This window comes from Antechinus flavipes, chromosome 3 (genome assembly GCF_016432865.1).
Source record: "Antechinus flavipes isolate AdamAnt ecotype Samford, QLD, Australia chromosome 3, AdamAnt_v2, whole genome shotgun sequence".
Taxonomy (NCBI): Eukaryota; Metazoa; Chordata; class Mammalia; order Dasyuromorphia; family Dasyuridae; genus Antechinus; species Antechinus flavipes.
Genome location: NC_067400.1, coordinates 614,135,222 through 614,159,619, shown reverse-complemented (window position 1 = coordinate 614,159,619; position 24,398 = coordinate 614,135,222). Strand labels below are relative to the sequence as shown.

At 60.6% G+C, this 24,398-nt stretch overlaps 3 protein-coding genes and 1 long non-coding RNA gene across 7 annotated transcripts in view; 1 reads left to right on the top strand and 3 right to left on the bottom strand.

Moving 5' to 3' along the window:
- Nucleotides 1-4,433, bottom strand: part of LOC127556209 (uncharacterized) — a 29,322-nt gene extending 24,889 nt beyond the window's left edge. Inside the window, exons 1-2 of the long non-coding RNA XR_007952378.1 lie at nucleotides 2,821-4,433; nucleotides 10-104 (exon numbers count right to left, since the gene is read on the bottom strand). This is a non-coding gene — a long non-coding RNA (uncharacterized LOC127556209). The remainder of the gene's footprint in view (nucleotides 1-9; nucleotides 105-2,820) is intronic.
- LOC127556205 (cytochrome P450 2F2-like) lies at nucleotides 2,022-9,492 on the top strand. Of its 2 annotated transcripts, none has more exons than XM_051989222.1 (7): nucleotides 2,022-2,719; nucleotides 4,440-4,600; nucleotides 4,756-4,932; nucleotides 5,037-5,178; nucleotides 5,459-5,646; nucleotides 8,983-9,124; nucleotides 9,229-9,492. In XM_051989222.1, the coding sequence occupies exons 1-7, from the start codon at nucleotides 2,539-2,541 to the stop codon at nucleotides 9,408-9,410; spliced, it is 1,173 nt and encodes a 390-aa protein (XP_051845182.1). In that variant the 5' UTR covers nucleotides 2,022-2,538; the 3' UTR covers nucleotides 9,411-9,492. The 2 variants fall into 2 exon arrangements, with proteins under 2 accessions (XP_051845182.1, XP_051845180.1); XM_051989220.1 differs by having other exon boundaries at nucleotides 2,022-2,722.
- An 81-nt stretch (nucleotides 9,493-9,573) lies between these two features.
- EGLN2 (egl-9 family hypoxia inducible factor 2) lies at nucleotides 9,574-18,904 on the bottom strand. 3 transcript variants are annotated; one of them, XM_051989224.1, is made up of 6 exons: nucleotides 18,775-18,904; nucleotides 14,977-15,978; nucleotides 11,134-11,253; nucleotides 10,511-10,647; nucleotides 10,337-10,404; nucleotides 9,574-10,149 (listed from the first exon to the last, which is right to left on the bottom strand). In XM_051989224.1, the coding sequence occupies exons 2-6, from the start codon at nucleotides 15,757-15,759 to the stop codon at nucleotides 10,094-10,096; spliced, it is 1,164 nt and encodes a 387-aa protein (XP_051845184.1). In that variant the 5' UTR covers nucleotides 15,760-15,978; nucleotides 18,775-18,904; the 3' UTR covers nucleotides 9,574-10,093. The 3 variants fall into 3 exon arrangements, with proteins under 3 accessions (XP_051845184.1, XP_051845185.1, XP_051845183.1); XM_051989225.1 differs by having other exon boundaries at nucleotides 18,687-18,784; XM_051989223.1 differs by lacking the exon at nucleotides 18,775-18,904 and adding an exon at nucleotides 17,847-17,945.
- An 813-nt stretch (nucleotides 18,905-19,717) lies between these two features.
- Nucleotides 19,718-23,573, bottom strand: RAB4B (RAB4B, member RAS oncogene family). Its single transcript, XM_051989226.1, has 7 exons — nucleotides 23,441-23,573; nucleotides 23,187-23,267; nucleotides 22,949-23,063; nucleotides 22,786-22,848; nucleotides 22,546-22,700; nucleotides 20,557-20,652; nucleotides 19,718-20,398 (listed from the first exon to the last, which is right to left on the bottom strand). Exons 1-7 carry the CDS (start codon nucleotides 23,454-23,456, stop codon nucleotides 20,283-20,285), a joined length of 642 nt encoding a protein of 213 aa, XP_051845186.1. The 5' UTR covers nucleotides 23,457-23,573; the 3' UTR covers nucleotides 19,718-20,282.
- Nucleotides 23,574-24,398: the final 825 nt, after the last annotated feature.

The window sequence follows — 24,398 nt, the reverse complement described above, 5'->3', positions numbered from 1 at the left end:
GCTGTTCACCTGTTCCAAGCTGTTCCGTGGAAACGGGAGCAGGCGGAGGGGGAGTCCCGAGGCTGGAGGCTGGGAGGCTCGGGTGCTGGCCTGCTGATGGATCACTGGAACAGAAACAGACAAAAACACGTGGTGGGGGACAAGGCCGAGTCATTCTGGGGGAGGGGTCTGAAGGAGGGGCAAAGAAGCTACCGGGGAGGCAAAATCCTAAGCCCGAAGCTAGAGGGATCTGGGAGGTCGCTTCCCGCCTTTTTCCAGCTGGACAAGCTGGGCCCAGACTAGAGACTTGCCCAGAATCCCCCACAAAGGCGGCAGAAGCAAATCCGAGTCCCCCACACTCTTCCCGCCGTAGCCCCTGGTTTTGCCGCTCACTGCCCTCCTAACGTTGGCAAGTTCCTTTCACTCCTCCGGTTTGCTCCCCTCTGAGATGGGGACGAGGACGCCTGCTCCGCCAGACTGCGATTCCCGGTCCTGGGTCCGGGGGCCAACGGGCTGAGGAAGCGGGAGCCCGGGACGCTGGGACTGGGACCCCAGTGACTGATAGCTAACTTGGAGCACAAGGCCTGGTCCGCATAGGGACTTAGCAAGTGCTTGTACGGGGGCGCAGAACATCCAGGCCCTTGAAGAGTGGGGGGGAAGGGAGACGTTTTGAAGGAACAGGGTCCCAAGGGGCAGGGAGCCCAGACACTGCGGCTTCAAGGGTGGGGGTGGGCTTTCTAGAGGCCGTGTCAGAAGATCCAAGGGGTAACAGGGCAAGGGGGGAGGGGGGATGGAGAGATCGGGGGGTAACGGGGCAAGGAGGGGGGACGGAGAGATCGGGGGGTAACGGGGCAAGGAGCGGGGACGGAGAGATCGGGGGGTAACGGGGCAAGGGGGGGACGGAGAGATCGGGGGGTAACGGGGCAAGGAGGGGGGACGGAGAGATAGGGGGGTAACGGGGCAAGGAGCGGGGACAGAGAGATTGGGGGTAACGGGGCAAGGGGGGAGGGGGGACGGAGAGATCGGGGGGTAACGGGGCAAGGAAGGGGGACAGAGAGAACAGGAAAGAGACGCAGGGACTAGCCCAGCCAGACTCCAGTGTCCCAGAGGGAGAACTGGCTGGAGGGGGAGCGAGAATGGAGACTAGTTAGTAGGGGCTGAGAGCCGGGGGCTGGGGTCCCAGGTGCCAGGGTCTTAGCACTCAGAGGCTAATAGGGGGTGGGCGGTACGGGGAGGACACCCAGAGACCAAGATGCTTGATTCTCCAGGATTTTTAAAGGCTGAGGCCCAGAATGACAACATCCAAGGCGGGGCCCCAGGACTAACTTCCCATAAGTTGGGCTTCGAAGAATGGGGGCCCGGCTGCTGAATGACAGGGATGGGATGCCTGGCTCTCACTACTGAGGATGTGAGGGGCCTGGATCTCCTCAGCTGGGGGGGGGGAGGCGTCCAGGGTCCCAGTGGTGCCCAACTCTCAGTGCTCAGGATGTGGGGGGCCTGGGTCCCCTCAGTTGGGGTTCAGGATCCCAGTGTCCCAAATGAAGCTCTTGGGTCTGGGCTGGTGGGGGAGGGGGAGGAGCGAGGTGTCTAACTCTCAGTGCTCAGGATGGGGGGGCCTGGGTCCCAATGTCTATGAGTCTGGGCTACCTGTAAGGGTGGAAAGGGGTGCCCAACTCTCAGTGCTCAGGATGGGGGGGCCTGGGTCCCCTCGGTTGGGGTTCAGGATCCCAGTGTCCCAAATGAAGCTCTTGTTCAGGGCTGGTGGGGGAGGGGGGAGCGGGGCGTCTAGCTCTCACCGCTCGGGCTGGGGGCTCCCGGACCCCCCGAGGCGGCGGCCGGGGGTGCCCCTAAGGGTCCCCCCTTTTCTGGGGGCCCCCCCTCCGAGCCGCGGCCAGGGGCGAGCGCTCCCCGCCGTGCTGGGCGGCTTGGGCTGGGCTGCGGCAAGCGCTTCTGCGGCAGGGGGATGCCGCCAGCTCGCGGAACTAAGCCCGCGTTCGAGCGTTTCACCCGGGGCAACGGTGAGCGAGCGAGCTAAAGCGGGTGGGCGGGGTGGGGGGGGGCCTTTCTCCCGCGTGTGTCTGTCCGTTCGTATCTGTCTCTCCACTCCTCGTGTCTCTGCTCCCGCCTCTGTCCCCAGCGTCTTTTCCTCATGTCTCTCTGCTCGTCCCTGTGTTCCTATGACTGTCTGTACCCCTCGTCTCTTTGTTACCCCCGTTGTTACCCCCGCTATTCTTTGTCCTCGTGTCTCTACCCGTTGTGTCTCCCTCCCCCTCTATCCCTGTGTCTCCCCCGTCGCCGTCGCCCCCTGTGCTCCCGAGTGTGCTCCCCTTGTTACCCCCGTTGTCCCTTCCCTCGTCTAACGTGCTCCCTTTTCCCCCGCCTCTCCATCGCCTCCTCAATCTGCTCCTCCTACTCCCTCTGCTCCCCCTGTTCGTCCTATCTGTGTAACGCGTGCTGCACTTCCTGTTAAGTCTGGGGCCTTCGGGCCAAAGTAGACCCCTGGCCCCCAGTCGCCGCCGTCGTCGTCGTTCCCCCCCGGTCCTTGTCGCCCCGTCCCCCATGTCTCTCGGTGTTTGTTCGTCCCCCTGGGCAGGGATCGCTTTCTCCAACGGCCCCCGATGGCACACGCTCCGAACGCTCACAATGGGCGCCCTGAAGGACATGGGGTTGGGGACGCGAAATATTGAGGAACGGATCGTGGAAGAGGCAGCCGCCCTGTGCAACGAACTCGGCCAAAACCGTGGTGCGGAGCCCCGCCGGGGCCGGAGCCGGGGCCGGGCCCGGAGTCCGGGGCCGGCCAGGCCCGCCGGGGGGTGGGGGCGGGGGGCCGTCCGAACCTACCGGCCGGGGAGGGAAACGGCCGCCCGCCGCGGGGAGAGCTCAGACTTCGAGGGACAGGGCCGGGCCTCAGGGGCCGGGGCCGTTAGAGGGGCCCGGGGGCACCCAGAAATACCGACGGGAAGGGGCGGGGGGAGGAGGGGGGGCCAGGACGCCAAAGGATCGTTAGGGGCGGGGGGCGGGGCCGAGACGCGGAGGGACGGGGGCGGGGGGCGGAGCACGGAGACAAAATGGGAGTTTCCGAGAAAGACAGAGGGAGAGACAGAGACCCAGAGACACAGGGAGAGACAAGGAGACAGACAGAGACGGACAGAGGGAGAGACAGAGACCAAGAGAGGGACAGAGACAAGAGACCAAGAGAGTCAGGAGAGACAGAGACAGAGACCGAGAGAGGGAGAGACAGAGACAGAGACCGAGGGAGAGACAGAGACCGAGAGAGGGAGAGACAGAGACAGAGACCGAGGAAAGGGAGAGGCAGAGACAGAGACCGAGAGAGGGAGAGACAGAGACAGAGACCGAGAGAGGGAGAGACAGAGACAGAGACCGAGGGAGAGACAGAGACAGAGACCGAGAGAGGGAGAGACAGAGACAGAGAGAGACAGAGAGACACAGAGAGAGAGAGAGACAGAGAGAGACAGAGAGAAGGAGAGACAGAAACAAGAGACCGAGGGAGAGACAGAGACAGAGACCGAGAGAGTCAGGGAGAGACAGAGACCCAGAGACCCAGGGAGAGACAGACCCAGGGAGAGACACCCAGAGACAAGGGCGGGGAGAAACGCTCGAGAGCAAAGTTACCGAACGATTGTTGGGGGGGAGGGAGGGGGGAGGGGAAGACACAAACAAAAGCAGCATTTTTTGGATGAAGACGCCAAGAAAAGGGGGAGGGGCCAGAAACTCGAAAGGGAAGAACATTGGGGAGCGGAGATGTCAGAGGGCTCCGCCTTCCCCTCCAGAAGGGGAACAAACCGGGGCAATGGGGCAAGGAAACGCTTGGGGGGAGGCTGGGGACGGAGAAATATGGAACACTACAGAAAGGTCGGTTCTTAATGGGCCCGAGGTAGTGACCGGCCTCGGGACAGGGAGAGTCCGGAGACAGCGGAGAAACAGTGGGACAGGGACACCCGGAGAGGGGAAACACTTATAACGGCAGAGACAGAACTGACAGGAGGGGAAGCAGGGACGGACACACAGACCAGGGGTTCTAAACCTTTGTTCTCAGTATCTTCACGTTAAAAAAAAGCCCTGTGGAGGCTCTGTGCAGAGAGTTTTAGTTCCCGTGGGTTATATTTATAGCTATTTACTCTATTAGAAATAAAAATGATTCTGAATTTGCAGCCCCTGGGAAAGGGTTTCAGGGACCCCAACCAGTCTGGGGCCTACACTTTGAGGACACTAATCCAGACCCGGACGCTGAGAGGGGCAGAGGCCCTGGGAGGGAAAAGGCAGACAAAGCCAGAGAGAGGCAGGGCCTGAGGGCAAGTGAGACCCGCACCCAGAGAGGGCAGAGACAGACACTGAGACCTGCTGGGGGGCGGGGGGACCCTCAGGCAGAGGGGAGGAGGCCAGAGCCAGGGCCAGGCTCTGGCTCTGCCCGGCGCCTTCATTATCCGCTTTTTCTCCAGAGGCTCCATTCAACCCCCGGCAGCTCCTGTGCAATGCTGTGTCCAACGTCATCTGCGCGGTGGTGTTTGGACAACGCTATAGCTATGAGGACCCTGATTTCAAAACCCTGTTGGATTTGCTGAACGACAACTTTAAGCTTATAAGCTCGCAATGGGGCCAGGTGAGCCCTGCTCGGAGGAGCCGGGCGGGGGCGCTGGGACTGGGAGGGGGCATTTTGGAGGGCACCGAGGCCGGAGTCCTGGCTCCCACGTGGCCGGCTCTCTGCGGTTGCCGCGGCTGCCACCCTGACCCTCCTCCTCCCGGCCTTCATTTCAGATGTACAACATGTTCCCGTCCGTTATGGACTGGGTCCCTGGCCCCCACCAGCGAATTTTCCATAACTTTGAGTTGCTGCGGGCCTTCATCTATGATCACATATGGAAACACCAGAAAAGTAGGAAGTCAGGAGAACCAAGGGACTTCGTGGACTGTTTCCTTGATCAGATAGAGAAGGTGGGTCCCTGCCCCACGCCCATCCCTTCCCTTCCCCATGCCTGATCTCCCTCCCCCCCCCCACCTCTCCAGCCTTAAGCAGCGACCTCCTCCTTCTGCCACAGGAAAAGCAGGACCCTTGGAGTCACTACTACATGGACTCACTAGTGATGACAACCCATAATCTCTTCTTTGGGGGCACAGAGACCACAAGTAATACCCTTCGCTATGGACTGCTGATTTTGCTGAAGTATCCTGAAGTGACAAGTGGGTACCTTCTCCTGCAGGGGCCCCTCGTGGGTAGGAGGAGGCTGCCCCGGGGAGCTTCCTGGCGCGCTCTGCCACAATTAGAAAAGGCAACGTGGTGCCCGAGGAGTCCAAGGCCCCCCCAGCCCTCTGCACCTGAGGGATCCCAGACCAATTCTCTTATTATATATAAAAAGGGGGCTGGGCTAAAGGATCCTGGGACCCGAGGATCGAAAAGGGGAACTAGGGGCATGAGAGGACTGTGTCTCAATCTTCCTTCTCCCTCCCTCTGCTTCCCCAGAAAAAGTCCAAGAAGAGATAGACCGTGTGGTGGGTCGGGATAGGGCTCCTCGTCTGGAAGACAGAGACCACCTGCCCTACACCAACGCAGTTGTGCATGAGATCCAGAGACTTGTCAGCGTCTTACCTATGGGCCTGCCCCGAGCCGTGACTCAGGACACCCATTTCCGTGGATGCTTCCTACCCAAGGTGCCCACTTTGGATCCATAGCATCCATGGAGGACTGGGAAGATGCATTAGGACAGGGGAAAGGGGGCTGACAGGAGGAGGAGGAGCCCAGTCAGTCAACAATCATGGATTAAGCTCTTAAGTGCCAGGCACTGTCAGTGCTGGAGCTAGTTTAAAAAACAGAACTGAAATCTCCTTGTCTAACTGGGGAGACAACTTGCAAACAATCATGGAGACAGAAATAGAGATAGACTGAATAGAAAGACTGAAGATAAAATAGGATGAAAAGACAAAATGAATAGATGAAATGGATAGGATGAATAGAAAGATAAAATGGATGAATAAATTAAAATAGATAAATAGGATGAATAGAAAGATAGATGAAATGGATAGGATGAATAGATATTTAAGGATGGTTAGGATGAATAGGTTAAAATGGATGGGTAGGATAAAAAAATGGATGGATAGGATCAATAGAAAGGTAAAAGGGATGGATAGAATGATTAGATGAAATTGATAGATTGAATAATAAAGATAAAATGGATAGAATGAATAGATAAAACAGATTGATAGGATGACTAGAAAGATTTAGATGGATGAATAGATAAAATGAATGTATAGGATCAATAGATAAAATGGATGAATAAAATGAATAGAATAGATAAAATGGATGAAAAAAATGAAATGGATGAGTAGGATGTTTAGAAAGATAACATGGATAAAACAAATAGATAAAATAGATGGATAGGATGACTAGAAAGATTTAGATGGATAAGATGAATAGACAAAATGAACATATAGGATCAATAGAGAAAATGAATGAATAAAATAAATAGAATAGATAAAATGGATGAAAGAAAAATGAAATGGATGGGTAAGATGAATAGAAAGATAAAATGGATGCACAGAATGAATAGAAAAATAAAGATTGGATATAGATGAAATGCATAGAATGAAAAGAGATGAAATGGAGAGATAGGATGAATAGAACAATAAAATGGATGATAAATAAAATGAACAGATAGAATGAATAGAAATATAAAATGGATAGGATGAATAGAACAATAAAATAGAAAGATGAAATATAGATAAAATGGATAGAAAGCTAAAAGGAATAGATAGATAAAATGGATTGAATAGAAAGATGGATAGGATGAACAGAAAGCCAAAATGGATGGATAGGATAAAAAGATAAAATGGATGAATAGATTAAAATGGATAGGATGAATGGAAAGATTAAATGGATAAATGATGGATAGGATGAATAGACAAAATGGACAAGATGAATAGCAACATAAAATGGATAGGATGAATAGAAAATGGAGACAGAAGAATGGGATGGATGGATGGATGAATAGAAAGACTAGATAGGATGAGTGGATAGATTGATGGAGGAATAGAATGGTGGATAGATGAATGGACTGATAATAGACAACATAGATACATGGATGGATTGTGAAGTGTTTAAGAGCATTTTGAATGGGATCCCAGAGGGAACTACTAGGGGTTGCCTTGCTCATGGAACAGCCTTAGCGCTTATAGACTTGAGCAGAGGAGTGACATACTCAAACTTGCACTTTGGAAGATCACTTCGATGGCCGAGTCAGACAGACGGGAATGGGAAAGACTTAAGACCAACCAGAAGGCTATAGTTGAGGCATGAGGTGATGAGTGCAGCCCACCAGACCTGAAGGCTCTTACCCAGCATCTCCTCCCTCCTCACACCACGGGTGCCGCCTCTGGTGTTCTCAGTTAGACACCCCGTACAATCTGGCTTTTGACATCAACACTCAGCTAGTCACTCTCTCTAAAATGACTCTTGGTTCTCATGGCCAGACCCAACGGCCTTTTCTGCGTCCTCATCCCCCGATATCTCTGTGGCCTTCTGATGCTCTGCGTCTCCCTCTCTTCCTGAGCCCTCTTTCTCCAAGTCTTCCGAACACCGACTCTTTTCTACTCCTCCTCTGACCCCCCAGTCTCCTTGACTGGATCCTCCTCCAGGTCATGCCCTCTGACCCTCCAACATCAGGGCTCTGTCCTGGGCCTCCTCTCTTCTCCAGTACTTGGGGGAGTTTCCAGGGATTCACTGTGTGTCTGCAGATCATTTTCACAGCTCCATCTTCAACCCCACCCCCTCTCCTGAGCTACTCTGCCTCTTAGTCCAAAACTCAACCGGTAACTTTTTCCCCCGACCCTTCTTTTGAACTTGCCATTAATGGTCAAGAACGTCATCCTTCTCCCAGGCTCAAAAGCTCCCTCTTAGATCCAACTCACTTGACCAAAACACTGCCGTCTGTTGCCATCTTTTCTCCTCTCCTGCACTGACATAGCCAACCCTTCATCACCTCATTTGGACCACTGCATAGTACTATACATCGGATCCCCCCCCCGCCCAGGGGGTCTCTCTTCCCCACTCCAGGCCACCCTCCGACTGCCAAAGTGATTTTCCCAAGCACAGGTCTGACTCCCACCCCTCAATAAATCCCAGTGGCTCCTATTATCTCCAGGATCAAGGGTTCTCTTGGGCTCTTGAAGGCCATGCTCACCCCTCTCCTAGAGCACGATAGCCAGTTTCCCTGCTGATTGTCACTGGGAGCCTGGTAGTCGGCAGCAGACTGGGTGGTATGTGGGGCCGGCTTTTGGCCCCCTCCCACCCGACTGGCCAGTCTGGGATTCAGTCATTCAGAGCCACCTGCTGCAAGTTTTCTCCGCCTCCCCCTCAGACCCCCGGCCAGTGCCTCCCACAGGGCCTCGCTCGCGGGACAGCCGCCTTAACGCTTGTATCTGGCTCCCGTGGAGCGCAGGAGAGGGGGAATCACTTCCAGGCCAATACAAGGCTGCCCGCGGGTTGGGGGGAGACGATGGTGACGGCCTCGATGGCCCCGTTTGGAGCTAGAAACCCAGATCTGGGAGCTGGGGCCGTGGAACCCCCGCTGTGCCCCCGCTTCCTCCTCTGCCCAACGGCCCTGGTGAGATCAGACGAGCCAGTGAGGGTGGAAGGCGCTGAGCCGCTCGGGGCCGTGGCGGCCGGAGAAATCCCAGGAGCGATCCGAAGGGCAGGAGGGAGCGTAGGGACCGGACAGGGAGGCAAACGGGGCAGACCCGACAGCGGAGATGGCAGAGTCTGCAGTGGCTGAAAGCGAGCCCGAGGTCAGGAGGAGGGACTGCATAGAACAGGCCGCGCTCGCCAAGCTTAGTGGCCGAGAGGGACGCTGGTCAGTGAGGACGGCCGGACCGAGGACCGGGAGGGGGAGCGTGGGAGGCAATGGGGGCTCCCGTGCTGGGAGGGAGGGGGAAGGGCGTCGGAGGCTGCGCCGGAGGAGGTCCCCGCGCTAACTTGTCTTCCCGCTCCATCAGGGCACCCACATCATCCCACTGTTTGTCTCCGCATACCGGGACTCAATCCAGTTCAAGGACCCACAATGTTTTGACCCAACCAACTTCCTGGATGAGAAAGGGGCCTTCCGAGCAAACAAGGCTTTCATGCCCTTCGCTACAGGTAAGGGCGCCGGGGCAGGGTTAGAGGCGGGGGCAGGAGGGGGGAAGGGGGCCCCGGCGCAGACCTTCCCCAGCGGCCCCTGACAGGCTCTGCTCTCCGTGCAGGGAAGCGCATGTGCCTTGGGGCAGGCCTGGCCCGGATGGAGATCTTCCTCTTCCTCACCACCATCCTCCAGCGTTTCAAACTGACCCCAATGGAGAAGCCGGAGGACATAGACCTGACTCCTCAGTACACAGCCCTAGGCAACGGGCCCCCACCCTACGAGCTCCGCGTGCTGGCCCGCTGAGCTCCTGCCCAAGGGGACACCTGCGATCCCTCCCACTCCTTACCTTTGTCTTCTGTCCAATAAACCCCCCACCCAAAAGGCACATCTGTGTGATCAGCTTATTGGGGAGAGGGGGCGGGCGGGGTGGGGAGGGGCCGACAAAAGGCGACAAGAGGCAGTGGGCTCTGAGGTAAACTTTATTTGGGGGCGGGCGGCAAGTCTGCAGCCAAGGCTCCGCTGAGCACCCCTACCCCCACAGGAGGCTCAGTCGAGGGGAGGCCAGGGCCAAGGTGGGGGGGACACTTCACATTCCAGGCTGGAAGAGGGGGGCAGGAGTCCCCCATCCCCCCTTGCCAGCAAGAGGCCATGACCCTCCCCACCCCCAACGATCCAATCTTGTATCCTGGTTAGAGGGGCAGTGCCAGGGCAGGGCCCACTGGGGGGCAAGTCCATGGAGGCTCCCGCCTCGCGGAGCCGGGGGAAGGGGAACCGGCCCGCGGGCCCGGGCGCTGCCTCTCCCTGCCCAGCTCCTGTTGTGCCAGGAGGTAGGCACTGCTGCTCCTCGCAAGGGCTGGCAGTAACCCCTCCGCCCACACGGGGAGGGGGAAGGCAGGCAGGCAAAGGCAGAAGCAGCAGGAGAGGGAGCGGCCGGGGCCAGCAGAGCAGCACAGGGCGAGGGGAGCGACCCCTTCGGAGCCTCTTCCCTAGGTCGGCTGGCCCGGCTGGGACACTGGCACTTGGATGCCCTTCTGGCCTGAGGCTAGAGACAGGAGAGACACGGAATTAGCTGGAGGCCCAGGGGCAGCCACGGGACTGACCCGGGGAGGGGGGCTAGGAAGGGAAGCAGACTTGGGGGGGGGCGGCGGCAGGGGGGATGGGGGGGGGCAGCGGCAGGGGGGATGGGGGGCGGGGGCGGCAGGGCCCCAGGGACCTCCGGAAGCGGGTACCTAGCTGATACTTGTCCTTGGCTGCGGCCCGTTCCTTGGCATCAAAATACCAGACCGTGATGGCGTACCTGGGCACACAAAGAATGCCCACCTCATGACCCCAGGGGGTCCCCACGGCGGGGATGAGCCCCCAAACCCGCCCAGGCCCGGGGGAGGAGGGGGGCAGGGGCGCACCTGGTAGCATAGGCAGGCTTCACCTCGTGGGGGTTCCTGCGGTCCGACCAGAAGATCAGCAGCCGGTCAAACAGGGGCTCGATGTTGGCCACCACGGGCCGGCCCTCGGGGAAGATCTGCAGCAAGCCGCCGTGGGTCTGTGCCAGGAAACAAGCGGCCGAGTCAGCGCCTGCGCAAGCTCCCCGCCTCCCGGGCCTGCACTCCCGGGGGCGCCCCGCTAGGGGGCGGACCCCGCCCGGAGACTTTCCAGGCCCCAGGGTTCCCCACCAGGGGGCGCAGCGCTGGGGACGCTGCAGCCCCGCCCCGCTCCTAGCTGAAGCGGACAGAGGACTTCCCATCCCAAAACCCGTTGCCATAGAGATGTCCAGGAAGCCACCAAAGACAGGAAGTGGGGGGAAGGGGGATGTTTATTACAGACCAGGCGGGGCGGACTACACCACTCGGTGCAGGGGGTGGGGGAAGGATGGAAAAACTCGCCCTTCCAGGTTGGGGAGAAAGAAGGGGTGGACCGCACCATTCCGTGCCCTGGGAGGGGGAGCCACGGAGGCGGCCACTCGGAGATGGGGGGCTGGACCTCCCGAGGGCACCCCCCCCATGCACCCGCTTCCCCTCAGGGGCCCTACCTTGATGTCCCAGTTCTGGTTCAGGTAATAGATACAGGTGATGCAGCGCCCGTCCCCGTGGGGGTTGTCCACGTGCCGCACATAGCCCAGCCCGTTGCCAGGGTAACAAGCCACCATGGCCTGCGGGAGGCACACAGGGGCGGGGCCGTCAGGAGGCCTCTCCCCCAAGGAACCAGGCAAGTTCAAGGGAGGCTCAGCGCCTGGCGGCCCCTGCCCAGGAGGCCCGGGCAGGGCTGAGCGGATGCCCACCTCCCCGGGAGTGTGAAAGCCGGGAAAATGCTTATACCGGGAGGGGCTGGGAGGAGCCCCGTTTTACAGATGAGGAAACTGAGGCAGGTTGCGGTGACGGGCTTGCCCTGGGGTCACACAACCAATAAGCCGGAAATCAGGTCTGAGCCAGGAAGCCGCGCCCCCAGCTGCACTTTAGGAAATGAGGTTCTTCAGGATGACAAGATTGTGCCCCTCAGGGAGGCCTGAGGACCCGTGGGAAGAGGTTCTGGGGAGACAGGGCCGGGGGCAGCGGGCAGAGCTGGGCCCTGTTTCTTCGCTGTAAAAGGGGCATCTGCAGACAGGAACAATGTGCTCCGAGGATACATTTCTTGGGCCACAACAGGAAGAATCCCCGGGAGGCCGTCCTCCCTGAGGGATCCTTTCCTCCTTCCTGCCTCAGTCTCCTCATCTGTAACAAACCTAACAGTAGCCAGCGCTACAGGGCGGCGGGGACAACAGGGCGACAGTGAGACAAACTTGCCCAGTGCTATTATCTGTAGTCCAGGAAAACTCAGTTTAAGACAGACCGGGCTTCCCGCAACCACCCCGAAGGACTTCCCAACCTGGACCGGGCAGCGAGCAGGATCCCAAGATGGCCGCCAGGCGTGGGGACTCCAAGAGGGGCAGTGGGGGGGCTGCCCGGCCTCAGGGGGGAGGGAGCGCGGGGCGTAGTCCCGGCCTAGCCTCTTCACTCCCTCCCGCTGCAAGAGCTTAGGCTCACCCCTTCAAGGTTCACTTCCCACCAACTCATTCCGAGCCCGGGCAAGCCTGGACCACCCCACGCCAAAGCCCTGCATAAAGGTCCTGTGCAGGCGCCCCCACACCCGAGCCCACTCCTGCTCCGCCCGCCCCCTCGTGTTCTTGCTCCCCTGAGCCTTAGGCCCACCCTGGGAACCACCATTTTACAGAGGACGACACAGGGGGCCGAGAGGGGTTAAGGTTGCTGGAAGCACCAGAAATCGTGCAATCTGAACTCAGCCTCTGGATTCCTGGCCAGGGCTCTAACCACTGGGCCAGCTTAGCTTCCCTGAATGTTAAATGGGGAGGTTTAGGAGGTGACACAGATGAGACGGTGAAGAATAAATAAGCTGAAGGTAAATCCAGAAAGGGCTAAAGAACAAGGGAAATGCCTCTGGCATCAACTGCGTCCAGACCCTATACCCGGCCACGGGGCAGTGCCACCCGGGACCTGGGGCCTCGGCTCTCCCCGCCCGTTCCGGCCTCCCCTCGTCTCCCAGGTTTGCTGCCCCTTCTGCTCCCTGGCACCTGGGAAGCTCGAGTTAGCAGGGGAGCGAGAGCCCCAGACGTGGCTGGGACCACCGGCCTTGCCAAGGATACCCTCGCCCGACGGGGGCAGAATCAGAGCCTGGCAGGGACCTCTTCGGGGACCACGGCCCAGCCCCTTCGCTTGACTCGGGGGGGAAGGCGGGGCAAGCTGAGGATCAGAGACAGAGCTGGCACCTGGGACTCCACCAAGGTCCTCACTACCCAGGACTACAGACAAATGGCGCCATCTCTCAGTTTTCCTCATCTGGTCATTGGGGAAAAGGGCTTGGACCGAGGAGCCCACTTTGGGACCCTTCCCATCTGCTCAAGCTAGTGCAGAGGGTTAAGGTGGGACTGGAACCTAAGCCCCCCCCAGAGGGGAGCCCATCGGTGGCACACGGCCAGCCGAGCCCCATCTCCCCACGAGCTCCCAAGCACATGCCTCGGGCTCCCTCCTGGGCAGAGCTCCAGGGCCCCCCCACACACACCAGGGGAAGGCAGACCCTCCCCACTAACTGTGAACCCTCGGGTAGAGGCAAGTGGCCGGGGTCACGCCAAGCCCCACGACCAGGGGGCCGGGAAGTGCCCTGGCCAGGTCAGAAGCCCGCCCTGCTGAAGGCCTCCCGAGCTATTCTGACCATGAGCCTGGCACCCAGTGGGGTCTCCTCAGAGGCAAAGCCGGTGTCGGACGGAACAACGCTCGGGCCCACCCTCTGGTCTCACAAACAGAGACTGAGGCCCAGGGAAGGGCCTGCTAACGACCCACTGCAGCCAGGCTCCCCCTCCCAAGGCAGGGCCCCGGGCCAGGCCTTCCCCGCACAGCTTCCCTGGAGCCGGCCTCTTCCCACAAGGACTGACGCGGGCCGGGAGCACAGGGCCAAGGGCAGGGCCGAGGCCTGATGTCTGCCCACAGGTGTGTGCGTGTGCACACACACTCTCACACACACACTCACACATACACACTCTCACACTCATATACACATTCTCACACTCACATATACACACTCACACTCACTCCCACTCACTCACACACACACACACACACTCACACATACACACTCTCACACTCACATATACATATTCTCACACTCACATATACACACTCTCACACTCACATATACACATTCTCACACTCACACACTCACACTCACACACTCTCACTCACATATACACACACTCACACTCACATATACTCACACACACACTCACATATACACACACTCACGCACACACACTCTCACACACTCACACACACCTACACTCATACTCACACTCACACACTTCCAACAGGCCTCAAAGCCAGTTTCTGAAGGGGGGGCTGGGCCGGCTCAGGAAGGCCGCGAGCAGCTGCGATGGGGCTCCCCCTCTGGTGTGGAGGAGTCTCAGTCTCACCAAAGTGCAAGGACACCTGTGGGCAGGCCCGGCACCGGGCAGGGGAGAAGGGGGGCAGCGGCCCTTGGAGGGGCCCGGGCCCGGGCTGGCTTCTGGCTCTGGGAAACCTCCACTCCCTGCTGCGGACCCCAGGAGCAGAGTCACAGCACAAGGTGAGGTGCCCCTGCCCCGCGGCCCCCTGCAGGGTGGGAGCCCCATGTCTGCCAAGGGAGGGCTTAAGGGCCCCCAGGCTAGACTTCCCAGAGGCGGCAGGCCCCGCCCACTCAGAGTTAGGTCCCTGGGCCCAGCCTGTCCTCCCCTCCCCCAGGCAAAAGGCTGTGTTGGGAGGGGGGGGGGGGGGATAGCTGTGCCCGCAGCCTTCTATGAGCCCCCAGCCTTGCCCAGGTTTAGCTCCAACAGCCTGACTGACGAGGAAGCTCAGGGCCACAGGCGGAGGGACTGGGCCAAGGTCACGTGGGTGAGATGCCCCATGGTGGTCAGTGGCACACGGAGCCAAGTCACCCCCAGCAGCCGGAGGAGCCCAAAAGTCACCAAGCTCTGGGGGGAGGGGAGGGAGCCCACCCGAGAGCTGGGGCCAGGCCAAGAGAGAAGGACCGGGCGGGGGGAGGGGGTCCAGTGGCCCAGGCCTTCCAAGGAGAGCTGGGGGGGAGGGGGGAGGGGAAGAGGGCTAAGAGGAAGGCGAGCCAGTGAGGGGCAGAAAGGCCCCCCCGGAGACAGACACACGGAGGCGCGGGCACAGGCCCCCCCACCCTAGGATTCCGCAGCGACGGACGGGTGCAAACCCCTTCACTCCAAGGAGAGGTAGCCGATGTGGCCAGAACCACGGCGGGCGACGAGTGCCCCCGCCCCCTCCGGCCGGCCCGGCCCGAGCCCCCCCAGAAGCAGACGAAGCTGGCGCCGGGGGCCCGGCCTCACCTTGGTCCGGCCATTGATGACGTAGCCGCCCAGGCGCCCGGCGCAGTGCAGGATCACCTCGTCCACGTGGGCCATGAGGACCCCGATGCTCTCGCAGCCGGGCTCACGCCCCTCCACCCAGGCGATCTGGTCCCCCCGGATGCTCCGCGAGGGGATGGCGTGCTGGCTGACCAGCTGTCCGTCCCGAAAGCGCCCGCCGCGGTTCAGGGCCTCCACCTCCGCCAGCACGCGGCCGCCCAAGGCCGGCCCGAGGAAGCCGTCCTTGACGCAGATGCCGTAGCAGCGCATGCAGGGGACGATGTAGTCCACGGCCAGCCGCTCCGAGGCAGAGAGCCCGGCCTCCCGCTGCACCGGCGTCTCGCTGCCCGCGCCCGCCCAGCGCCGCTTGCCGGGCGGGCTGTCGCCGCCGCTCTCGGCCCGCCGGCGCTTGGGGGCCTCGGGCTGGGCCCCTCCGGCAGCCAGCAGCGGGCACTCCCTGGTGATCAGCACAGTAGCCCCCTCGCTCTGCAGGGGCCGCAGCTCCCCTCCCCCCTGCCCGCCGCGCCCCTCGGGCATGGGGCTGGCGGCCGCCGAGGGCAGGCCCGGGCCCGGGGGCAGGGGGCCGCCCCCGCTGCCGCTGGGGCCCGCGGAAGCCTCGCAGGGCCCCGAGAGGTGGAAGGAGGGCTGCGAGGGGCAGGACACGAAGCTCTCCAAGCCCATCCTGGCGAGGCCGTGCCCAGGGGTGTCTGCAGTGGGCAGCTGAGGGAGACTCCTCAGGAGGTCGGGTTGGCAGGGGCTGTCCATGGCAGCGTCTTCATCCCCCGGGCACGGAGGACACTGCCCGAGCCCATGGTGCCAGCCTCCTCTCACTGCAGCCGGGGATGACAGGGGCAGAGCCTGGCACGGGACTGGCGCGGACGGGGCAGGCGGCCCTTCTCATAGCCCGGGAGCGCGGCCCATGATTCCCCGAGGTCCCCGGGACTCTGAGAGGCAGCAAGGAGCCCAGGAGGTGGCCTGCGGGGGCTGGAGAGAGACAGGGAGCGTGAGGGCCAGAACCGCCTGGCGGGGGGCAGGGGGGCGGGCGCAGGGGGCGGCTCAAGGCCCAAAGAGGAAAGGGGGGGCCGATGGGGAAAGGGGATCCCGGGGCAGGGGAGGGGCGGGGCAAAGGGACTTGGCGAAATGAGGGGGGAGAGGAAGCAGGACCTTGGCCGGAGAGCAAGAGCCGGGGTCTGGGAGGTCCAGGGGGGTGGGAAAGGGGAGCGAAGGAAGACCCCACGCCGGAGAGGAAAGGGGGCAGAGGGACTGCTGGAGGTGGGCAGTACAGGAGGGAGATGGGGGGGGGGGGAGCTTGGTGAGACAAGGGGGAAGAGGGAGAGGGTCTTGAGGAAGGGGAAGGACTGGCCCCTAGCCCCAAGAGTGGGGGCCAGAGAAGAACAGGGGCGCAGAGGGGTGAGGGGAGGGGGGAGCACTGACGGAGAGACCGACAAGGGATCCAAGAAGGCCAGCGGGGAAGGAGGAGGGCAGGCCGGCCCGGGGGAGGAGGGCGCTGGGGATGGAAGCCGGGCCGTGGAATCCAGGAAAAGGTGGGGGACCAAGAGGGCCCGCAGGAGGGGGATGGAAGGGGCTGCGGCCCGGGCGGCAGCAGGGAAAAGGGGGCGCTCCTGGACCAGCAGGGAGGGAGGGCAAGAAGCCCGGGGGCAGAGGGGGAAGGGGCTGCCTGGGGGAGAGGACACCCGGCAGTGGGAAGTCAGCGGGAGGAAGCAGGGCCCGAGGGGCGGGAAGGGGCCAACCGGGAGAGGTCACTGCTGGGCAGGGGGCACAGGAGGGACCCGAGGGCGTCGGGGAGGTCAGAGGGCAGGAAGGGGCTGGAGGAGGGGAGGGAAGAGGCGAGAAGAGGTCCAGGAAAGAGAGGGGGAGCGGAGAGAAAGAGTGGGGGGCAGGTGAGGGAGAAGAGGGACCAAGAAGCAGAAAAGAGGGGGCAGAGAGGGGAGGGGAGCAGAGGGGAGGAGGCGGGGATGGAGGAATGGGGGGTCAGGAGCAGAAGGGGTGAAGAAGGGGCCCGAGGTGAGGAGGAAAGGGAAGGTGAAGCCAGAAGTGGGTCCGCAGGAGCAGCGGCAGCCTGGGGGGGAGGAAAAGGTAAGGGCAGAGGAAGGTCCCGGGGCACCGATCGGGGAGGGGAGAGACCGGGCAGAGCGGGAGAAGGGATCTGGGGGGGCGGTGGGGGAGGGGAGAGGGGACGCAGAGACGGCGGAGGGGGGGAGAAGGGGTCAAAGGGGTCGGTGGGGGAGGGGAGAGAAGTCGCCAAAGTGGCAGAGGGAAAGAAGACGGGGTCTGGGGAGTCAGTGGGAAAGGGGAGAAAGGACGCAGGGGTGACAGAGGGGGAGAGGAAGGGACCTGGGGAGTGGGTGGGGGAGGGGAGGTGGGACCCAGAGGTGGCAGAGGGGGAAAGGAAGGGACCTGGGGAGTGGGTGGGGGAGGGGACGGAGGACCCAGAGGTGGCAGAGGGGGAGGGGAAGAGGCTTGGGGTGTGGATGGGGGAGGGGAGGAAGGACCCAGAGGTGGGAGGAGAGGAGGGGAGAGTTCCTGGAGGCTCGAGAGGGGAAGAGACGGGGAAGCCAGAGCTGGGAACGAGGGAGAGGAAAGAGGACTCTGAACGGGGAGAGGGGCGGGGGGGCGCGGGGGTGCAAGGAGGACCCAGGGCAGTGCAGGAGGGAGACGAGCCAGGTGAGCGCCCCCCCCAGCCCCCTTCCCCCCCCCTCCCCGCGGGGCAGAGCCGATACGGCAGCGGTTGGGGGTGGGGAGAGCTGGGGGGGACAGCGCGAGCCCCTCACCTCCCCCAACGGCCGTCCCGCCCGTCCCCCGCCCCCGGCGCCCCCCTCCCCCCCACTCACCGGGGTTTTTCCTCCGGCCCCGGCGCCGCCGCCTGTGCCAGCCGCCCCGCGCAGCGCCGCGCGCCATCCCCCGCCCCCGGCCGCCCCCAGGCCCCGCCCCGGGGGCCCGCCCCTGCACGTGACCGCGTGGAGCCGGCGGGGGAGGGGAGGAGGGGGTGCGCGTGCGCACGAACCGGACGGGGTGGGGAGGGGAGGGGGCTGCGAGTCCAGGCCCCTCCCCCAAGGACTCCTCCCGGGGCTGTTTTTTCGGTCACTCTCCAGCCCCGGTCCCCAGAGAAGCTTCCCCGTGTCTCCCTCTCCCTGCCCCAGATATCCCTAGCGACCCCCACGTAGTGTTCCCTCCATCTGCTGCTCCCCGCAGTGATCCTTGCCCCGTCTGTGGCCGCTCTCCACAGCGGTTCACCCCACCTCGTCCCGCATGACGCCCCCCAGCGTCTCCCCTCCCCGTACCCCCCGTGGCTCCTCCCTCCGTTGTCCCCTACGATCGCTACACCTACAATCCCCGTGGCCCCTCCCCCGCGTCTTTTCGCTCCCCCCTCCCCTTGTTCCCCCCCCCCCCCCCCAGTGCCTTCTTCACGGGGTTCCAGATTTCCAGCTGGAAAGAAATCCCAGAAGTCAGCTCGTCCAAGCCCCCATTTTTACCGATGAGGAAACTGAGGCCGAGAGGCGAAAGGATCAGCCTGAGGGGACCCAAAGTAGTGCTGGGACCACAGACACCTCCCCTCCTCCAATGCAGCGCTCTCCCAGGGGGGGCCCGATCCCCCCTCTGCCCAGTTTTAGGGCCCTGGCCCGGATACTGCCCAGGGTTCTCCCCTCCCCTCCCCCCCGAACATTTCCCACCGGAACTGGAGCTGGAAGGGTCCGAGGGAATAGTTCCCGAGCATTGACTTAGCAGCTACGAGTGCGCCAGGCGCATTCGGGGACGCACCGAAGCAGGGTCCCTGCCCTCAGGGGCTCCCGCTCTGGGCCAGGGCAGGTCCGTAGCTGCAGGGAGACTGGAGGCAATCCCGGGGCTGGGGGACGGGGATGTCAGCTTGCTATCCCTGGAAGGGGGATTTGCAGGACTCTATAAATACCCCCTCCTGTGCCCTCCACTCACCCCCTTCCCTGGCAAGGCTGCCCCGCAGGGCCTGGGACGTGGGGTACGTGACCCAGGCAGCCGAGGGGCCAGGAGGGGCCAGGGCACATTCCATGCTCCCTCCCCTCCCCCCACCCAGAACAGGTGGAAGGGGGCTGGGAGCCTTCCAGGAACTGCCCAGGCCCGGATGCTTGGATTGTAGGGGCCGAGATGTGTTCGGGGAACCCCAGGGAGGGGACGGAAGGACACCACTCGTCCCTCTCTTCCCCATCCCCCACGCCACGGAGGGAATTCTCTCCTGAGCTGATGGGGCCTCCTAAAACAAGGCAAGGTATGAGTCATGTCTCAGAGGGAGGGAGTAGGGAACCCCAGCCCCCACCCCCAGACTCCCACCTGCCCTTTATCCCAGTCTCCATTAGGGACCTCCAACTGCAGACCCAACCTCCTTTTCTCTCCCCCCTCTCCCCCCTCAATTCTCCAACCTAATCCCTGACCCCTACCCATCCAACCAACCACCTCTCCCCTTTCACAGTCCCCTCTCTGGCCTGGGACCCAGCCCAGGCCCCGCCCTCCCAAACCTCATCCCTGACCTAGGCCCCCCACTCCACCCCAACCAATTCATCTCCCAGGCTTCAGACCCCACCCAGGCCAGTCCACCCCAGCCAGGACCTAGGGCAGTCCCCATGCCAGCCTTTGCAAGCTGCCACATCCTACACCCCGAAATTGTCATTCTAGAATTCCCGCCCCTTGTCCGGAATTTCTTTGACCCCAAGACTAAAGAAACTCAGACAGCTGAAAAAAAACAACACATCGTTTTATATATCAATATATAGTGTGTGCGCGTGGCGTGTGTGTATGTGGAAACTGACTTGTGATGGTCCCCTCCCCACCTAATGCCCCCCCAGACTAATAAATACCATTTACATGGGTCAGCAGGGCCCTTGGGGTTCTGGGAGGATAGAGACTGGTGGGGACTCAAGCCCCTGGTCCTAGAGTTTCGATAATGGAAAAGGTCATAAGGTTGGTAACAAGCCAGGTGTAGCTACTCCAAGGCTCAGGGTTGTAGATGGGGGGAGGGGGCATTCCCTCAGCTCCACCCCCAATGGCTCAGACGGGGGTCCCTCCCAGGCCCCCCCGGAGTGCAGAGGGAGCCCACTCTGTGTTTAATGCCCTCTCAGAGAAACTGGGGCAGAATGGGAGGGGGAGGGCCACGGGCCAGATCAGGCAAGGAAAGGGAACTGAATGGGGGAAAGGAGCTGGACGTAGCTGGTCCCCGGGCCCCGATCCACAGCTTCTCTCTGGCATCCCGGAGTGGGGGCGGATGTCCAGCCCTCCAAGCCACAAGGGAGAGAGGAAAGTCAACAGCCGCACTGCTGTCTGCTCTGGGCCTGAGTGCCCCGGGGCTGGCGAAGCTGGCGTAAGGAGGCGTCGCCGTACTGGATACCCGACCCCATCCTCTCTGGGTCCAGTTCACCTGGGGAGAAAGGGACAAGGGAGAGGAAAACAGGTATGGGACGTGACAGGCCCAAGGAGCGACACCCACAGAGATGCCCAGAGACAGGCCCGCAGATGGAAAGGAAGGGGGCCCTGGCCGCCCCCCAGCCCCGGCCCTGGCCGCCCATGGGACCTCACCCGAGTCGATCTTGTTCAGGATGGTTCGGGCACACTTGAGAAAAGCTTCTTCTACATTCTCGCCCGTCAGGGCGCTGGTCTCCAGGAACATCAGCTCTGTCAGGAATCGAGCACCACTTGACCCCAGGGCGGAGACATGGCATCTACTTCCCTCCCCCCCAGCCTCTCGAACATGGAGTTGGAACCATGGGGCCCTGAGACCATAGTGTGTTTTGAAGAAACAGACCCCAGGGAGCAACCTCAATGCCAAATGTTACCCTAAGACAGAAAATCCTCGAGGCAGCCTAGATCAGTGCTATCAGAGCCCTTGGGGCAGCCCATAACAGTGTCACAAGTGGACAGAACCTTTGGAGTAGCATAAAAAGGGTATCGTGAGTGGACACAGCTCTTGGGATATCCTAGAATACAAACGTTCCAAATGGACAGAACCCTTGGGACCCTTAGAACACAAGTGTCCCAAGTAGATGGATCCATCCCAAGTGGACAGAACACTTAGAACACAGATTATCAAAAACAGAACTCTTGGGACCTCCTAAGAGAACAGAGCATCCTAAGTGGACAAAATGCTTGCGGCAGCCTTAAAATACAGTGCCACAAGTGAACAGAACTTGGGCATCCTTGGAACACAGAGTGTCCCAAGTTCACAGAACCCTTGGGCTATCCTAGAACAAAATATTACAAGCAGAATCCTTGGAGTATCCTTAGAACATAGGGCCACAAATGAACAGAACCCTTAGGATATCCTTATAATAGAAAATATCATAAGTAGACAGAGTCTTTGGAGCATCCCAGAATACAAGACAGTAGACAGAGCCCTTGGTTTATCCTAGAACAAAGTGTCATCAGTAGAACTCTTGGGGCATCCTTAGAACACAAGAATGTTCTTCTTTAATGGACATTCTCTTTAGCATCCTTAGACCAGAGTATCATAAATAGGCAAACCTTTTGAGGCATCCTTAGAACAGAGTATCATAAGTGGAGACAGAGCCCTTAGGGCATCCTTAGAACAGAGGTCACAAGTGAACAGAACCCTTGGGATATTCTTATAATAGAAAATATAAGTGGACAAAGCCTTTGGGAGACCCCAGAACACAAGACAGTAGACAGAACCCTTGGTTCATCCTAGAACAAAGTGTCATCAGTAGAATCCTTGGGGCATCCTTGGAACACAAGAATGTTCCAAATGGACAGAGTCCTTAGCATCCTTAGACCAGAGTATCACCCTTTGAGGCATCCTTAGAATATAGTATTGTAAGGAGACAGAACCCTTAGGGCATCCTTAGAACAGAGGTCACAAGTGAACAGAACTTATAATAGAAAATATAAATAGACAAAGCCTTTGGGAGACCCCAGAACACAAGACGTAGACAGAACCCTTGGTTCATCCTAGAACAAAGTGTCATCAGTAGAACTCTTGGGGCATCCTTCGAACAGAAGACTGTTCCAAATAGACAGACTCCTTAGCATCCTTAGACCAGAGTATTATAGACAAACCCTTTGAGGCATCCTTAGAACAGAGTATCATAACGACACAGAACCCTTAGGGCATCCTTAAAACATAGGTCACAAGTGAACAGAACCCTAGGGATATTCTTATAAGAGAAAATATAAGTAGAGAGAGCCTTTGGGGCCTCCTAGAACACAAGACAGTAGACAAAACCCTTGGGTTGTCCTAGAACAAAGTGTCACATGTAGAATCCTTGGGGCATTCTTGGAACACAGAGTGTCCCAAATGGACACAATCCTAGAACACAATGTCTCACAAGTGGACAGAACCCTCGGACTATCCTTTAACAGTGTCTCAAGTAGAACCCTTAGGGCATCCTTGGAAACACAAAGCAGCCCTGGTGGACAAAGCTCTTGGGATAACCTTGAAACATAGCATGTTACCCAGTGATGGAGCTCTCAGGACAGCTGCAGGCCCTTACTGGTGGGGAGGTGGGGGGTCTGCTCCTGTCCCACCCCCCTCAGTTGGTGCTGGGAGCTCACCATTCTCCTGGGCAAATCGGGAGGCCTCCAGGAAAGTGACCTCTCGCTCTGAGTCCAAATCCTTCTTGTTCCCACACAGGATGACCACGATGTTGGGGCTGGCCAGTGTCCGGGCATCCGTGAGCCAGTTGGTCAGGGAATTGTAGGTTTCTCGGCTGAGGAGCGGGAGGGCAGGCAGCAGAGACTCAGAGGCCGCGTCCCCCCTCCCGCTCAGCTTCCAGCCGAGTCCCCGTCACCCACCTGGTAATATCATAGACCAGCAGCGCTCCCGCCGCTCCCCGGTAGTAACTTCTCGTCACTGACCTGCAAAGAGCAGCGATGGGTCCTAAGCCGGCCCTTCGAAGGGCGAGTCCCGGGCCCAGGCCAGCCCCGTTTCTTCCCCACAGCCCCCGCGTCCCCACACCTGAACCGCTCCTGGCCGGCCGTGTCCCAGATCTGCAGTTTCACCGTCTTTCCACCCACGTTGACCACCCTGGAGCCGAACTCCACGCCGATGGTGTGGTTGGAATCCTGCTTGACTGAGGAGGGGAGGGGGCGTCAGCACCTGTCCGGGGCAGAAGCCCCCCCGCAACACCCTGACCGCCTGGCTCCCTCGGCCCCTTTCCCAATCAGAACCACGGACACGGGTGGGGGGTCCTTACACTTGTTCTCGATAAACTGGTGAAGGAGACACGATTTGCCGGTGCCGGCGCTGCCAATCACCAGGAACTTGAAGAGGAAATCTGCGGGGACAGGGCCGGTGATGGAGAAGGGGCCCGTGATGGAGACAGGGACTCGCGGGGCCCAGAGAGGGCAGCGCCCAGCCCGGCGTCACACAGCATCGCTGAGGAGGAGGAAACCCAGGGTTCCGCCCCGCCCCGGTCCCGTCCCGGTCCTGGCCCCGGCCCCTCCTCACCGTACGTCTCGGCCATGTCTAGCCGCGGCGGCCGCGGCGGCTCTGGCACCGGCTCCGGTTCCGGTTCCGGCTTCGGCTCCGGCTCCGGCTCGGGCTCGGGCTCCGCCCCCCCAACCTCCCGACACCGCCTTCTCCTCCTCCTCCTCCTCCTCCTCCTCCTCCTTCCGGCTCTCAGCCGCGGTCCCGGTCCCGCTGCGGCCTCCGAGGACACGCCCCCTCCTGGAGGAGGCGGAGCCGCGACCCGAGCAAGGGATTGGTTCTGAGGCCAGCGCCGGGGAGCGAGGATGCGGGGGACGACCAGCAGAAAGGGACTAGAGAAAGTAGGCAGGGGCCTGATCCAGTAGCTCGATTAGTCCTGGCTTCGGAAAGAGGGAGGAGGAGACCGTGGATTGGTTGAGCCAGCAAGGAAGGATTGGAGGCCGGAGTGGGGCGGGGCTTGGCAATCTGAGCCCACGATTGGTCAGGAGAAGGAAGAAGGTGGGCTATGGGATAGAAGGCGGGGCCCCAGGAAGAGACAGCATTTGGAGCGCAGGAGGAGGGACCTGCCGCGGTCCGGGATAGAGTAGGAATGAATTCAAAGGGTCAAGTGGACGGCAAGGGATTGGCGGAAAGGAAAGGACTCGGCAGTCGAAGCCGAGAGGGATAGGAAAGGAGTGAGCACGGGACCGGGACTAGCGCAGAGGGCACGGGAAGAGACCAGCAGCGGCGACGAGAGCACGGAAAAGGGCATCGCCCCACCCCCCCGTGACGACTGATCCAGAATCATCGCTGAACCCCGAGTCCTGTCAAGAGAAGCCGCCTCTCACCTAGGGATTTTTCTGATTGGCTCGGTGATTCCCAAGAGGCTTTTTGTTGAGTGATGGCGACCCTGCTTCGTGATCTGATTGGTCCGTTCCCACTGGGCCCCGCCTACTTTAACATGCCCCATTGAGTAGTCCGTTCTTCCAACCCTAAATCT

Bases quoted from the DNA above. Each gene is read 5' to 3' on its own strand.
- RAB4B (XM_051989226.1), bottom strand. The intron at 23,064-23,186 runs GTAAGGACCCCC...TCCCCTCCTCAG, and splicing joins CCAGTTTATCGAGAACAAGT to TCAAGCAGGATTCCAACCAC. The intron at 22,701-22,785 runs GTGGGTGACGGG...CCCGCTCCTCAG, and splicing joins CTGGTCTATGATATTACCAG to CCGAGAAACCTACAATTCCC.
- LOC127556205 (XM_051989220.1), top strand. From the start codon at position 2,539: ATGTCTCTCGGTGTTTGTTCGTCCCCCTGGGCAGGGATCGCTTTCTCC. The intron at 2,723-4,439 runs GTGCGGAGCCCC...CTTTTTCTCCAG, and splicing joins CGAACTCGGCCAAAACCGTG to AGGCTCCATTCAACCCCCGG. The intron at 4,601-4,755 runs GTGAGCCCTGCT...CCTTCATTTCAG, and splicing joins TAAGCTCGCAATGGGGCCAG to ATGTACAACATGTTCCCGTC.
- EGLN2 (XM_051989224.1), bottom strand. From the start codon at position 15,759: ATGGACAGCCCCTGCCAACCCGACCTCCTGAGGAGTCTCCCTCAGCTG. The intron at 10,648-11,133 runs GTAGGGCCCCTG...TTCCTGGCACAG, and splicing joins ACCAGAACTGGGACATCAAG to ACCCACGGCGGCTTGCTGCA. The intron at 10,150-10,336 runs GTACCCGCTTCC...TCCTGTCTCTAG, and splicing joins CAAGGACAAGTATCAGCTAG to CCTCAGGCCAGAAGGGCATC.